A 12359-nucleotide genomic window follows, 5' to 3' on the forward strand; every position below is an offset into this window, starting at 1 on the left:
AGGCGAAGGTCTCATTAAAGTCAATTCCTTCCTTTTGTTCGAATCCCCTTACGACAAAGCGGGCTTTGTACCGCAGAACCTCCCCATTTTCCCCTCGTTTGAGCTTGAATACCCATTTGCCTCGAAGGGCCTTACGTCCTGGTGGAAGCGTAACTAGGGTCCAGACACCATTCTCGATTAGAGATCCGTGTTCTTCCTTCAGTCCTCCCCACTAGAGTCTTCCATGAGGACCCTGAATGGCTTCCTTGAAGGTTCTTGGTTCTGACTGGTCGATATCGCGAGCAACTAGGTACAGTTGTCTTGCAATCGTTGCGAGGAAGGCGAAGTTTGTGCTGGCCAGTATGTATCTCGATGGTAGCTGTCCTCTGGTCGATCTTTCGGGCAGTCGAGACTCTGCGTGCCATTCTGTTGCTTCTGGTGGCACTTCGTGCTCGTCTGTGGCAACATAGATACTCGATCTGGTTGACTCTTGGTCTGGATCCCATCCTGGATCTCCCACCGAGGACCTATCCGAGGTCGTCTCTCCATGGCCAATCTCCTCGGTTCCATTGGCCTCTCTGTTGTTGAATTGCGCAGTGATGCTGGGTGTGATTGATAAAATCAAGGTTATTATTATTATTGTCATGGTGAGAGCTCCCTAGGGGTTTATATCCCATGCGATTCCATCTAGGACTTTCAACTTTCAATCTAGGACTTTGTGATGTGACCCTGAAGTGAGGGGGAAGCTCCCAATTATTCCAACACTCTCTTGACGCGATCGGAAGGGGCGATGGTTCTAGAATGAGAGGATTTTCTACGTCGGTGTTCTGTTCTCGGTCTACCCGTCGCCGTTGCGATGATCTCTGGTCACTCATCTGATGCGTGAGATTGTCGAGTGTTGGTTCGATACTTTTGATGTTTTTAGAGAAGACGACATTATTAGACACAAAGACTTGACCCCTTTCGTCAAGGAGAATATAGTTTGTATTGCCCTGATAGCCGAGAAGCTGGCAGGGAATACTCCTGGATTGCATCTTCTTTCGTTTAGAGGATAGAAGAAGAGCCTATCCTCGTAAGCCAAGGACTCGCAGGTGACTGAGGTCGGGAACATCTCCATACCAGGCTTGGTATGGAGTGGTGGAAGTACTTGCCGTGGGGCAGAGATTTCGGATGTGGTTCACTGCCTTGAGGAAGTATGGCCACCATTTCAAAGCAAGTCTAGATTTGAGCAGTGTAGGCGTGAGCTCTTCTAGGATGATTCGATTGAGAACCTCTGCCAATCTATTTTGTTCGTGTTGCTCTGTCGCCGTGTATGAGAGATGAATTCCTCTGTCCCGGCAGAACATAATCAGGATGTGGCTTCGATTTTCTCCTCCTCGATCAAGATGCAGGAAGTGGCATCGTCTTTCTGGTCTTTCGAACTGCTTCAATAGATGCTGGAAATATTCTTCGAACTCTGACTTTTCTTTGATTGGATATACCTAGGATATATGAGTAAAGTTATTAATAAAGTAGGCCTAGTACCGGCTCCCGTCTACTCCTACTTCCGGGAAGGGCCTAGTAATATCCGTATGAATGTACTCCAGGGGGTAAGTTCCTTTCTTGACCGGTCGAACGTGAGGGCATTCCTTGAGTTTGCCTTGTGCATAAGCTCTATATGGATTTGGTGTAGACTGATCCGGTCGAATTCCAGTAGACATCCTCATCAGTCTCGTAATATTTCTCTGTCCCAAGTATGCAAGTCATTCGTGCCAAAGATGTAGTCGAGGGTCTTCTACTGAAAAGGAGACTAACGCGGTTTGAAAGTGATCTTCCTTAGCTTCGTCGACCACATAGACGCCTGAGATCCTTGTTGCAGTGAGGACGACTTTTCCTTTGTTTGTGACCACTGCCTTCCCATTTCGGAAAAGAATTTCTGCCCCCTTTTTCTCTAGTGCTGACACGGACAACAGGTTTGAGTATCCTTCCGGAACGTAGAGAGCGTTATCGAGAGTAACATTCTGTGGCCCCTTGGGTCCTTGCACTCGGAGGGAGTAGGTTCCACGTCCTCCTGGCATAACTGTTGCGTTTGTAATGCCATTGATCGGGAATCCCTGGTACTTGTGGAGAACTGTAAAGTTCGTATGGCGGCAGAAAATGTGTGAGGAGGCACTACTATCTAAGACATGGATCCGTTCGAGGGCCTGAGCTTGGGGGGGTGTCTGGGATCCAGAGAGTCCGAATGACGAGCCAATTAATCCAAGGTGGCCTTGGAAGTCATTTTGCTAAAGAGCCAGTCTCGCTTGGTCGGGTTGGATGTATATAGGAGTCGCAGCCGCAGTAGATTCCGGTTTATCATTCGTCTTCTCCTTTTCTTTCTCTCGTCTCTGCGTTTTTTGTTGTCGTCTCTCGTGAGCCGTCCTTTCATGCTCTCTTCTAAGTTCCGGGTGAAGTTTCCAGTAAGTTGACTTGTTAGGTCCGTTTCTTCCATAGTGTCCATAACCTGAGGTATCTTGGGCCACTATGGCTCTATGTGTAATCCTTGTAGTGGCTCCTCTTTGTCTGTCCTCTTCTTGGGATGCGGCAAAGATAGCGGTTTCGAACATAACGGCCTCTTTGAGAATAACATTGCGATTATTTAGATCCCAGATAGGGAGAATATTATGGCTCTAATTAAAAGCAATGAGGAAGACTTCATAGTCTAGCCCAAGTCCGCAAAGGAACTTATTGACAAAGTATGGTTCCCCAATCTGGCAGATTTCATCCATCTCTAAGAGTTCAGCCCTTACTTGACGAAGCTTATTTGCATATTCCATGACTAAATCACAAGAGTCAAGGGTAAGTTCTTGATATCTTCGGTCGAGTTCTTAAAAGATGGCGCTTCCAACGGGCCGATAACGGGTTTCAAGGTAATTAATCATGCCCTGGGCCATTAGTATCCCCGTGGTAAATACTCAAGCGTTATATCCAAGCCGACTTCGGATGGCGCCGCATGCTCGATCCTGACGACTCCTCCAGGCCTCAATCTATGTTGTGAGGTTATTCCCTTCCATTAGTGGTTAAGCATTCCTAGTCAAAAGGTCCCCGTATCCGCACATGTCCAGTAGGTCCAGCATTTCTCTCTTCCAAGTCAGCCACTGGCTGGTTTGCTCCAGCTTTGGAATAGTGCTAGAATTGCTAACGAGGTTGAGCGATTCCTTTGAAAGTGACATGGCGAAATTTCGGAGAGGCTGATGTTCGAGGTACAGAGGGGACAGACAGCTTTCGACAGGTTTTAGGTCGAGGATTGGATAGTCTTCTTGTCTTCGTTGGGCGATGTCTGCGGCGAGAGTTTATATTAGATCGGAGTCGTTTGATTCGTCCCCCGACAGAGTAAGCTTGACAGTATCACTCCCGTTGTCTGAGGAGGGGTTGATAATCTGATTTAGACCATCTGACACACCACTTCAGGCGGTCTTGCGTCGTCTGAGTCAGCCTGACTGGGCTGGTTTTCCAGCCGTTGGCTGGCTCCGCCTCGCAATGTGAACAAAAATAGCCGGGCGTGACGCGTCTTCACGGGCGACTTCCGCGCCATACCGTTCATCTCGCGGTCAGGTCTGGCAGGTCGAGGGGCTGGCCAAGATCTGTCAGCTTGTCGGCCAGGCTGCGGTCTGAGAACCCCTCAGTGATTTGGGCCAATGGTGTAGAATTTGGTATCTTGGGCTGAGGCGTTAAAGGCTCCTTCTCGAGATACCTATTTCTAGACATATCTTATCAGCTGATTTGTAAAGTCTGCGAACACCCGAGAATGAAGTAGGTCCAGGTAAGCTGAATGTTCATGCGCAGTGGAAGTAAGTCTTTCGACTTCTTGTGCTGCCCAGGGAAAGTAAAATGAAAGACAGGAGACACTCAGCTTTTGCGGTTGAAGGATGATGGCGCCCTCCGGGCTCATAACCTGTTGAAACAAAAATGGGTTACTCCCAGAAGACTGTTGAGACTTATACTTCAATACGTTGGCGTTGAACTTCCTCCACCGAAGTCATCCACACGAGGTCGGGGAAGCCGAGACAGGGGCGCAGCCAAGGCCGCAGGGAAGAAGCCTGCCAACGAGGCTACCACAGAAGAGAAGCCTATCGCCTTGAACTCGACCCAGAGCGTCGTTGTTGCCTTAGCAAATCTACTACCAAAAGCGACATATCACGTCTTTGTGGATAACCTCTTCTCGTCGTCCGATCTCTTCCGCAGCCTCCGCAAGCATGGCCACGGAGCTACAGGCACCGCTCGCCCTGGCTGCGGCATCCACAAGGAGCTACAGCAGGATAAGAAGGCTGATGGGGGGGTCAAGACCAGCTACGAATTCAACCAGGTCAAGATAATCCCGACCCCTGATAATCAGGTACCAACTTAAGACACTTCTCATATATGGAATCCTTACTAATTTATCTATGTGCCGTACTTCTAGGTTAACCAAATAGCTTGGAAAGACAACCGGCGTGTATTATTCTTGACTACTGTATTCACCGGCGCCGACGATGAGCGAGTAGAGCGGAAGAGGAAGAGGCCGTCCTCACGGAAGCCAGAGGCCAAGCCAATACGCCGTTTTTTTTTTTTTTTGGTGACGAAGCCGTCAAGGTCATAAAAATCCCGGCAGTTGCTGCTGCTTATAACGACGAGATGAACCATGTTGATCGAGGTGACCAATTGAGGTCATATTATGCGTATGATCATCCCCTCCGCCGCGGCCCTTGGCAGGCACTCTGTTGGACCTTCTTTCTTGAGGTGGCCCTTGTGAATAGCTACCTTGCTCAACTAAAGGGGCCACAGCCAAATTGGAAGACATATATAAATCATAGGGAGTGGTAAGAGTGCATTTATAACGAGATATTCAACGCCTACGGCCAAGAAAGTCAGGCAAAGAAGCTTTATCGGGCCGGAGACGAGCGTGACTTAAAAGACCCTGGATTACAGCGTAAACACGCCAATCGCCAGGTCAATCATATCAACCGGAAGGTAAAATCAGATTGCCTAGCTTGTAAGGGCCTTCGGCAGGGGCAGTCAAGGGCAAAACGCCTGAAAAGAGACCCTCTAGGAGAGGTCAGCGGCAACAAGAGAAGGCATCACGAGGCGGGCAGATTGTGTACGGGTGCAAGTTATGCGATGTTGCGATTTGTAACAATCAATATTGCTGGGACTTCTATCATCATATACTTTAGGTGAAGAATTATGTACCCTTGAGTTGGCGTATTTTAATTGGACCGAACCCCTCGTCGAGACCTGTGCAGAGGTCCTTGCGCACTGAAGAGATAGGGGGCTTCAGGGAGTGTGACTATCATTGCTTTATAACCAGTCTACTCGTGCCTGGGGCGGATGACAGTGGAGACTAAGGTATCATCGCTAACAAGTGCTCTGATTGGACTACCCCCTGTCTTGACCGTCATGGAGGCTCGAGGCAGCCGCAGAGATAAACTACTTTCCCCTCCTTTTCCCCAAGATCCCCAAACCCAAATCAGAACAAGCCAACCAGCCAACAGATCTGCCGCCCTCAACTGAACCTTAGCGCTTCTCCGACGCCTTGCATACGCCCGCCAGGCCCACATCCCCTCGTTCTTCGCCTCACCTTCACCTGGGGCCTGGACGTTTATTACACTCTGGACCCCCCAGGTCCGCATCCCTCACATGCAAACTGTCTCTCGTCCCAAGGACACTTTGCTCCAGGCACTCGGCTGTCTTGTCCGATAGACCCGCCGGCGACTGCATGCCACCAGTCTCGTCGTCTCCGTCCACCTTGACCCTCGAGCTCCCCTCGGCGTCCGGCTTGTGCCAAGCCTTCTGGCATAAACCGCGATCCGCGATCCGTTCACGACCTGTCCGTGGCCATCCACTCCACTCGCCGATTCCAGTCGCTTGAGACGTCCTGGCAGCCTCGACACTGCGATATCGATGGCCTCGACCCAACCCTGCGTCATCTCCGCTTTGGGACTGGTTACCATCCGAACGTCACGCCGGCGAACTCCTCGACAGCTTCTTTACTGTCCCGTCTGATCACCAATTCTCCTGCCCTTATCGTCCCATAGGCAGCCCTGCTTCTAGACTCCGCTCCTCTTCCTCCCTCCATCATATGAGCTTCTGTCCCAATCTAAACTGGTCAGATATCCACTACCCGCTTCGTCAGACAACTTTCACTTCACTCGGTCTCCCTCCTCTATATTACTTAACCCCGTTTCCTTCCCACCTAAAGGCTCCAGGGCGCCGTTCCGATCCTTTACTCGATCTATTCACTATTCTGCTTCGCGGCCTGAGACGCACCAGAGCGCCCGAAACCTAGAATAATGGGTTTGTCGCGTTCGCGAAGGCAATCTTCTGAGTGCCTCAGCCCCAGTACACCACCGCCATCACCTCAACCTTCCTCCGCCTTTGAGGACTTCGAAGTCGACTCTCCTCCCTCGAGGCCTATGCGCGAGACCTTCCTCTCTGGAACTTCAACACCAAACGGGCACTTGAGCTCCCGACCTCCCTCCATGACCGAAATCCTCCTCGATGTCGCCTCGCCACCGTGGACCCTCAGCGCCTTCATGGCTTACCTCTCTAGGAACCACTGCCTGGAGAGTCTCGAATTCACTCTTGACTCACAACGATATGCTGCCTTCTACAACGAAATCATTACCGAGAACCCGAACCGCACTCAAGAAAGCCAAAACCACGTCTGTGTTTTGTGGGAAAAGCTCATGCAGGTCTACATCAACCCTTGCGCTTCAAGAGAGGTGAACCTTCCTGCCCGCATCCGGGATCAGCTACTCAACCTCCCCTGTGGCCTGAATCCTCCCCACCCATCCCAGCTGGACGAAGCGGGTCAGATCATCTACGAACTGATGAACGAATCTTTGCTTGTACCCTTCCTTCAATCAGTTGCTCTCATGCAGCTTGATGAACCTTCCGGTGAAACTATTTATGAACCTCGGCGACCCTCTAACACCAGCAGCCGCATTGGTGCGCCTGCTCGCTCAATGAACTCGATGCATCACATTGAGCCCGACTCTTTGACCGACAACAGCGACCGAAACTCGCCCCCAGCAATGGAACCCGTGACTCCTCCCACTACCCGGCCCACATCAGAATGGGCCTTCATCACCTCCCCTGGCGGTCTTCAGCGTGCCGTAGCTACACACAACAAAGGATGGAAAAAGATGGGTGCCAAGCTGGGCTTCAACCGCAAAAGTTCAAGAACTCGCTCCATCCCCACATCGTCCTACCCAGCCAGAGAAGGTCTTCACTTGCATCATGACTCCTTATGAGAGTCACAGGTCATGTCGTTATGCGAATGGCCCAGCCAAACCGGCTGGACCAACAAAGACTCGCAAGAGACAGCTGGGCCAAGGAGCTCGCACCCTGGCCACCCGCTGCCTGGCCCTATCCAGACAGACGACGGTGAGAACCACAATCCTAACCTCAGACAAGATGGTGGTCCCAGGGACGGCACGACCGTAAGACAGGACACAGCATAAAGTGGTGGGAAGTCGCCTGTTTTACAGAACAAGATTAGGGTTAGAAGTGGAACCCAAAGACATCGGAATCTTTGGCTACTTTTCAGCCGACTACCAGTACTTCTACGTCCAAGTCTCAAGAACACAAGTCGCCAGTCACGTACTAGCATTCTAACCCCACTGCTGCATCACTTCAGCCACTTCTCTAGCAGCGGGTAGCGATCAAGATTGTACTTTAACACCCTTGGGCGAAGTTTACATTTACCTACTAACTCCGGCCCAGAACTGTGAGGATATGACCTCCCCTTCGACCATTTCGGATAGTTGAGCATTTACTCCATGGCCTTTCTCATGGTGGATATACATGGATGGGACGCTGAACTTGGAAGTTTCCTCCCAGCCGTTCCTCTGTGAGCTCTAGGAAAAGTTGTTACACCATCGTTCTCAAGCTTATCGACAAGACAGCGACAGCAAAGCTCGTCTCCTTCAGCGAGGTTTTCGCGTTAGCTTACTCTCCTCTCTGAGCGAGTCGAGACTGCGATCTGAGGCAATGTCCCCAAGACTGTTTCATACTGCCTTTGGACGGGCATTGCTTCTTTCGTTCTTAATACCATTTTTGCTGATTTGGCACCCCCAAGCTGGTCCGCAACGGCCTTCCGGTTAGCATGAAAGTCATCCATAACCCAATGCTTGATAGTCTCATGGTGACTAGGAAGGGCGGCGTTGATCATGTCAATCGGGGTCCGTAGCAGGCGTTGGGAGGTGTCGTGGTTGACAACATTGAGTGGTACGTTTAACTCAACGATCCAATGGACCAGGGACTCCTTGAAGTCGGAAACAGCGTGGACCTTGGGCTTTGGTGGAGGCTTGGCGTGAGACTGAAGGATGGCAAGGGCCACAGAAGCTGCTGACGAGGAGGGATCCGGGGCGTAGCCATTCGTGATTGAGTGGTGGGTTTTGAGGTGCGTAAGCGCGGCAGTCGTAACTTTCAGCTTCAGCTTGAACAAGCCGGTCTAACCCCTTCCACGGGCATCACAGTATTTGCAGAGCCAAAAGGTGTCTCCAGCGGTGTTGACAATGACTTCCACAAGGAAATAACCGTGTTCAACGACGAAGGAACGCAGCTTATTCCGGTGCCACAGCCAAGAGTAAAGAACGCAGGTCTTTGCGCCGATTCGTAAGCGGGGAAGGGTATCGATCGTCATGTGCCTCGTATCATTGATCTTCAGCTCGGCTAGCTGCTGGGCAACGGAGGGAACTTTCGAGGATAATCGTACAGGCCCGGGGGCCCAGGGGTCGAGGAGGTTCTTGACGGCGCAGGAGCGGCGGGAGGAGACTCAGAGAGGAATAAGTCATCGTTTCCTCGTCAGAGGGGGTGCCAAGCATCGTAATTGACGTCATATTCGTTGCCTTTCGTTCCTCGGCTTACTGCCACGGATTACGGCGAGTAGAGACCCAGACGCACCGGGCCCCTATCTGCGACGTAGACTTAGTGGCAATCGGATCGGCGAGAAGATAATAAAAATGATGAGAATGATGAAGACGAAAATAATAGTGAAAAAGACAATAAAACGGCGCTCAGATCAGCCAAAAAGGCGGCCTTTTGGAGGGTTAAGAGGAGGAATTTCTGTGTGTAAGAGAGGAGGGAAGAGAGGTTGAAAGGGAGGGACGCGAGCGCGTTGATTGAATCGCGAAATCACGTGACCTACCTAAACTTTTTTCGGTCATCAAAGGGTGGTCAAAAATGAAGACTATCGGAATTGGCCACAACACCTAATTCTAGCTATTTTATCATTCAAAATACCTATCTGACTTAAATGACTTGTCAAGTCACTAAATCTGACTTGAATGGAGTAAGACAGAAAACCCGGCTTGATTTGGATTGAATTAGCTGACTCGCGCTAACTTGAATTGAGCGCAGCGCTGATTGGCACGGAGGGAGTCGTCTTCATCCCTCCCGTTCTTGTGGAGACGGCGATCATTACGCTCGAACAGACGATCGCCATTTGCTTTCCGGTCGAACAAACAGATGCAGCCGGTCAAACCTTTGTGAGTATTGGTGCAGATACCGGTGTGCTTCCCACGGTTATAGCAGCAATTGTAAGTACCGCTTTACGCCAACTGCGATGAGCTGTGCGAGGCAACACCTGATCCGGCCAACCAGAAGAACCAGGTTGCATGTCTGGCTCTGAAACAAGCAACCGGTCGTGGAAGCACGTGATTTTCGATTAAAAAATGTACACCTGGACGATCGCCGTTGTTTCCTCTTTTCCTGTCTCGCCGCCTGATCCCAATGGTGTAGTCGCCTGTTTACCCCCTCTCAACCATCCCGGCTAGTCTGGAACAACCCCGCCTTAACTCTATATCGGCCCCCCGATTCAAAGACAAAGTTCCCGCAAGGTCAATCGACGTCAAGGTTGAGCCTCACGCTAGGATCGCCTGTCCCTCAGTCCGATGTGTTCCCTTTCTGGATTAGCGAGAAAAGAGGAACGGCCTTAAGCCAGCCACGGTGAGCGCACGGACAGGTCTTGATGATCTAGATTCCATTGCAGCACGTCACTCCCGAATAACGGTAGGTAGACGGCCGGTGATGGCGCGAGAAAAGGATGCCAGATCGAGGGTTCCCGGTTCAGAGCCAGGCCACCCTTTCCTTGCTCTTAGTCTGGCGTTTCAATAGTGCCCGTGAGATTGAGGCAAGGGTGAGCCACGGGCTCTTCTTATTCACGTACCGAACACCATCAACTTTGTCTTCAGCCTTCCCTCGTCGGTCCTTCGTCCACCTGCATAATTCCAAAGGGCTCGATCATTGGCTGCTCCACGTTTTGTGTCTGTTCAGGTTATATTGATGAGGCTATTCTGTCTGCAATCACTTCTGCGAGTCGGGACAGTTTCTTCTTCCATCTCCAATCATCCCGAGCTTCTAATAGGGTCCACCATTAACTCGAACCCGCCATTACTAGCGCAAACAATAGGCTAGCGGTTTATACGATACGCCTCCAGGTGTTCAATAATTCTCTTTCAGTATTGTTCCACTGTCGTGGCCAAAACTCTAGCCTCTTGCACAGAAGCATACCATCTGATCCCTGCCATCCTATGGACGACAGAGCCCTAGGTTTGCTAAATCCCGTGGAAGACGACAGGACCTTTACGACACCCTACATCTCCCAACATCTCCTATGGGAGCAATGGTGCTCGATAGACCAGCTAGGGCCATTTGGTTCATCCCAAGATGAGACTAGCACGGCAGCCATTGTCTACACGCCGACCGGTCCCTCGCCTCATGATAGCTTCGTATATCGCAGCGATATCAGCTCGACTGATCTATGGAGCGACAACACCCCTATGACCGAGTGTACCGATCCATGGGGTGCCCCCATCTCTATCACAGAGACTTCACCTTCTTTCTTGCCTTCTGACCCGGTTACTTTTGAGGAGTCACCTCCCTTCCAGGATGACAACTGGCACCGGCCCTGGATACCAACGAAACAGCGTCAAAAACGGAATCGCGACACCAACAGCCTTCCTCTTCGTAAGTCTGATAGACAAAGTCTGTCAAGTGACAAAGACACGACGTCACTGGCAAAGGAGAAGACACAACATACAACTATTCGCCCCAACAGAAGTGCCAGGGGTGACAATGCTTACGCAGGCCAACCGCGGAACGACGACATGAAAAGTGCCCGGGAACGGAACCGACTTGCAGCCAACAAATTCCGAGCCAAGCAGAGGGATGACCTGCTGAGACTCGAGTCCAGCGAGCAGGACCTGGAGCGCATCCATCGCGATCTTTCCACATGCGTGGCCGACCTGACCCTCGAGATTTATAACCTTAAGATGGAACTTCTACAGCATTCGGGGTGCAACTGCGCCCTCATCCAGAACTACCTCGTCCACGAGTCCCAGCGATATGTACAAGCGTTAGAGGAGGGGGTTCAGCGAGGGGCCACATCTTGGGAGCCGGAGCAGCCTGGCCGGACCGAGCAAGGATAAAGGCGGGATTAAAACGGGGCTGGAAGACATATGATATGACAGGACGATATTGGAGAGGCCCCTGCTGGTGGCTTGTTGAAGGCGGAGGGGGATATGAAAGCATTCGTAATGACGGGGATGCAATTGGCCTGTTAGCCACTCCATACTGAAAGAGACTTTGTGTTGCGTAGTTCATCCATGGGGGTTTACCGTTTTCAGGGTCTTTTGTGGCTGACTCGCATTTCTAAACTCTTGCGAGAATGGCTTGCGCGATGTGTCGAATGTGGTAAGCATCTCGTAGGCTGTGGTGTGGCGAAGGGGGCTCAATGGGACTGGGCACACAAATGTGTCTCCTCTTATCTCGACAATTTTTCTGAGAAGTGGGGAAATTTCGGAATGGGGTGTATGCTGAGCAGGGCAAAGCGACGAACAGATTATAGCAATTCGTGGATGACTCTATTGCAAAGGGCGACTCTTCCCCTTTGTCGGTGCCTCCGTCTCCGCCACTTGTGAAACCGGAGCTCTTATCAGCAGCCGCCGTGTTCGACCTGCTACCTGGGATTCATTGACTCTCACCGGTTGAGAACAGCATTAAAGAGCTATGTAATGTAACCAAGGAGGGGCGTATGCAGGTTTGATCACCGCGCTAACGTTGGATAGCAGTTCTCGCAGCCCTAGAGCATGAACTGGTGCGTAATTGCGCATTGATCTTCGGTTACACCACCCGAGTGGTACCCTGGCCCCTGCAGCAGCCTCCTCGGTGACGTCGCTCGGCCACGTAATGCACGATGTTGTTTTTGGACTTTTGCAACGCGTTTACCCCTGTTAGATCTTGATATGTCAATTATTCTGTAACGCCTATCGCTCTTCACCCATGGGATTGGCAGGGTTGTTCCAACACAATTGGCGACCGCGAGAACCAAGGCAAATTGCCGTGCCGCAACAGCAGCCCTGGTATTTGGTGACAACTAG

At 51.1% G+C, this 12359-nt stretch overlaps 2 protein-coding genes across 2 annotated transcripts; both read left to right on the top strand.

Annotated features, from left to right (window-relative positions):
- Positions 1-6266: 6266 nt before the first annotated feature.
- On the top strand, positions 6267-7746 carry NCS54_01480700 (RGS domain-containing protein; the record flags this gene model as incomplete). The annotated part of the gene is made up of 4 exons (XM_053159935.1): positions 6267-7152; positions 7478-7578; positions 7628-7648; positions 7702-7746. 4 exons carry the CDS (start codon positions 6267-6269, stop codon positions 7744-7746), a joined length of 1053 nt encoding a protein of 350 aa, XP_053015910.1.
- Positions 7747-10511: 2765 nt separating this feature from the next.
- NCS54_01480800 (BZIP domain-containing protein) lies at positions 10512-11408 on the top strand (the record flags this gene model as incomplete). Its single annotated transcript, XM_053159936.1, has 1 exon — positions 10512-11408. One exon carries the CDS (start codon positions 10512-10514, stop codon positions 11406-11408), a length of 897 nt encoding a protein of 298 aa, XP_053015911.1.
- Between the last annotated feature and the right edge of the window lie 951 nt (positions 11409-12359).

This window comes from Fusarium falciforme, chromosome 13 (genome assembly GCF_026873545.1).
Source record: "Fusarium falciforme chromosome 13, complete sequence".
Lineage (NCBI taxonomy): Eukaryota > Fungi > Ascomycota > Sordariomycetes > Hypocreales > Nectriaceae > Fusarium > Fusarium falciforme.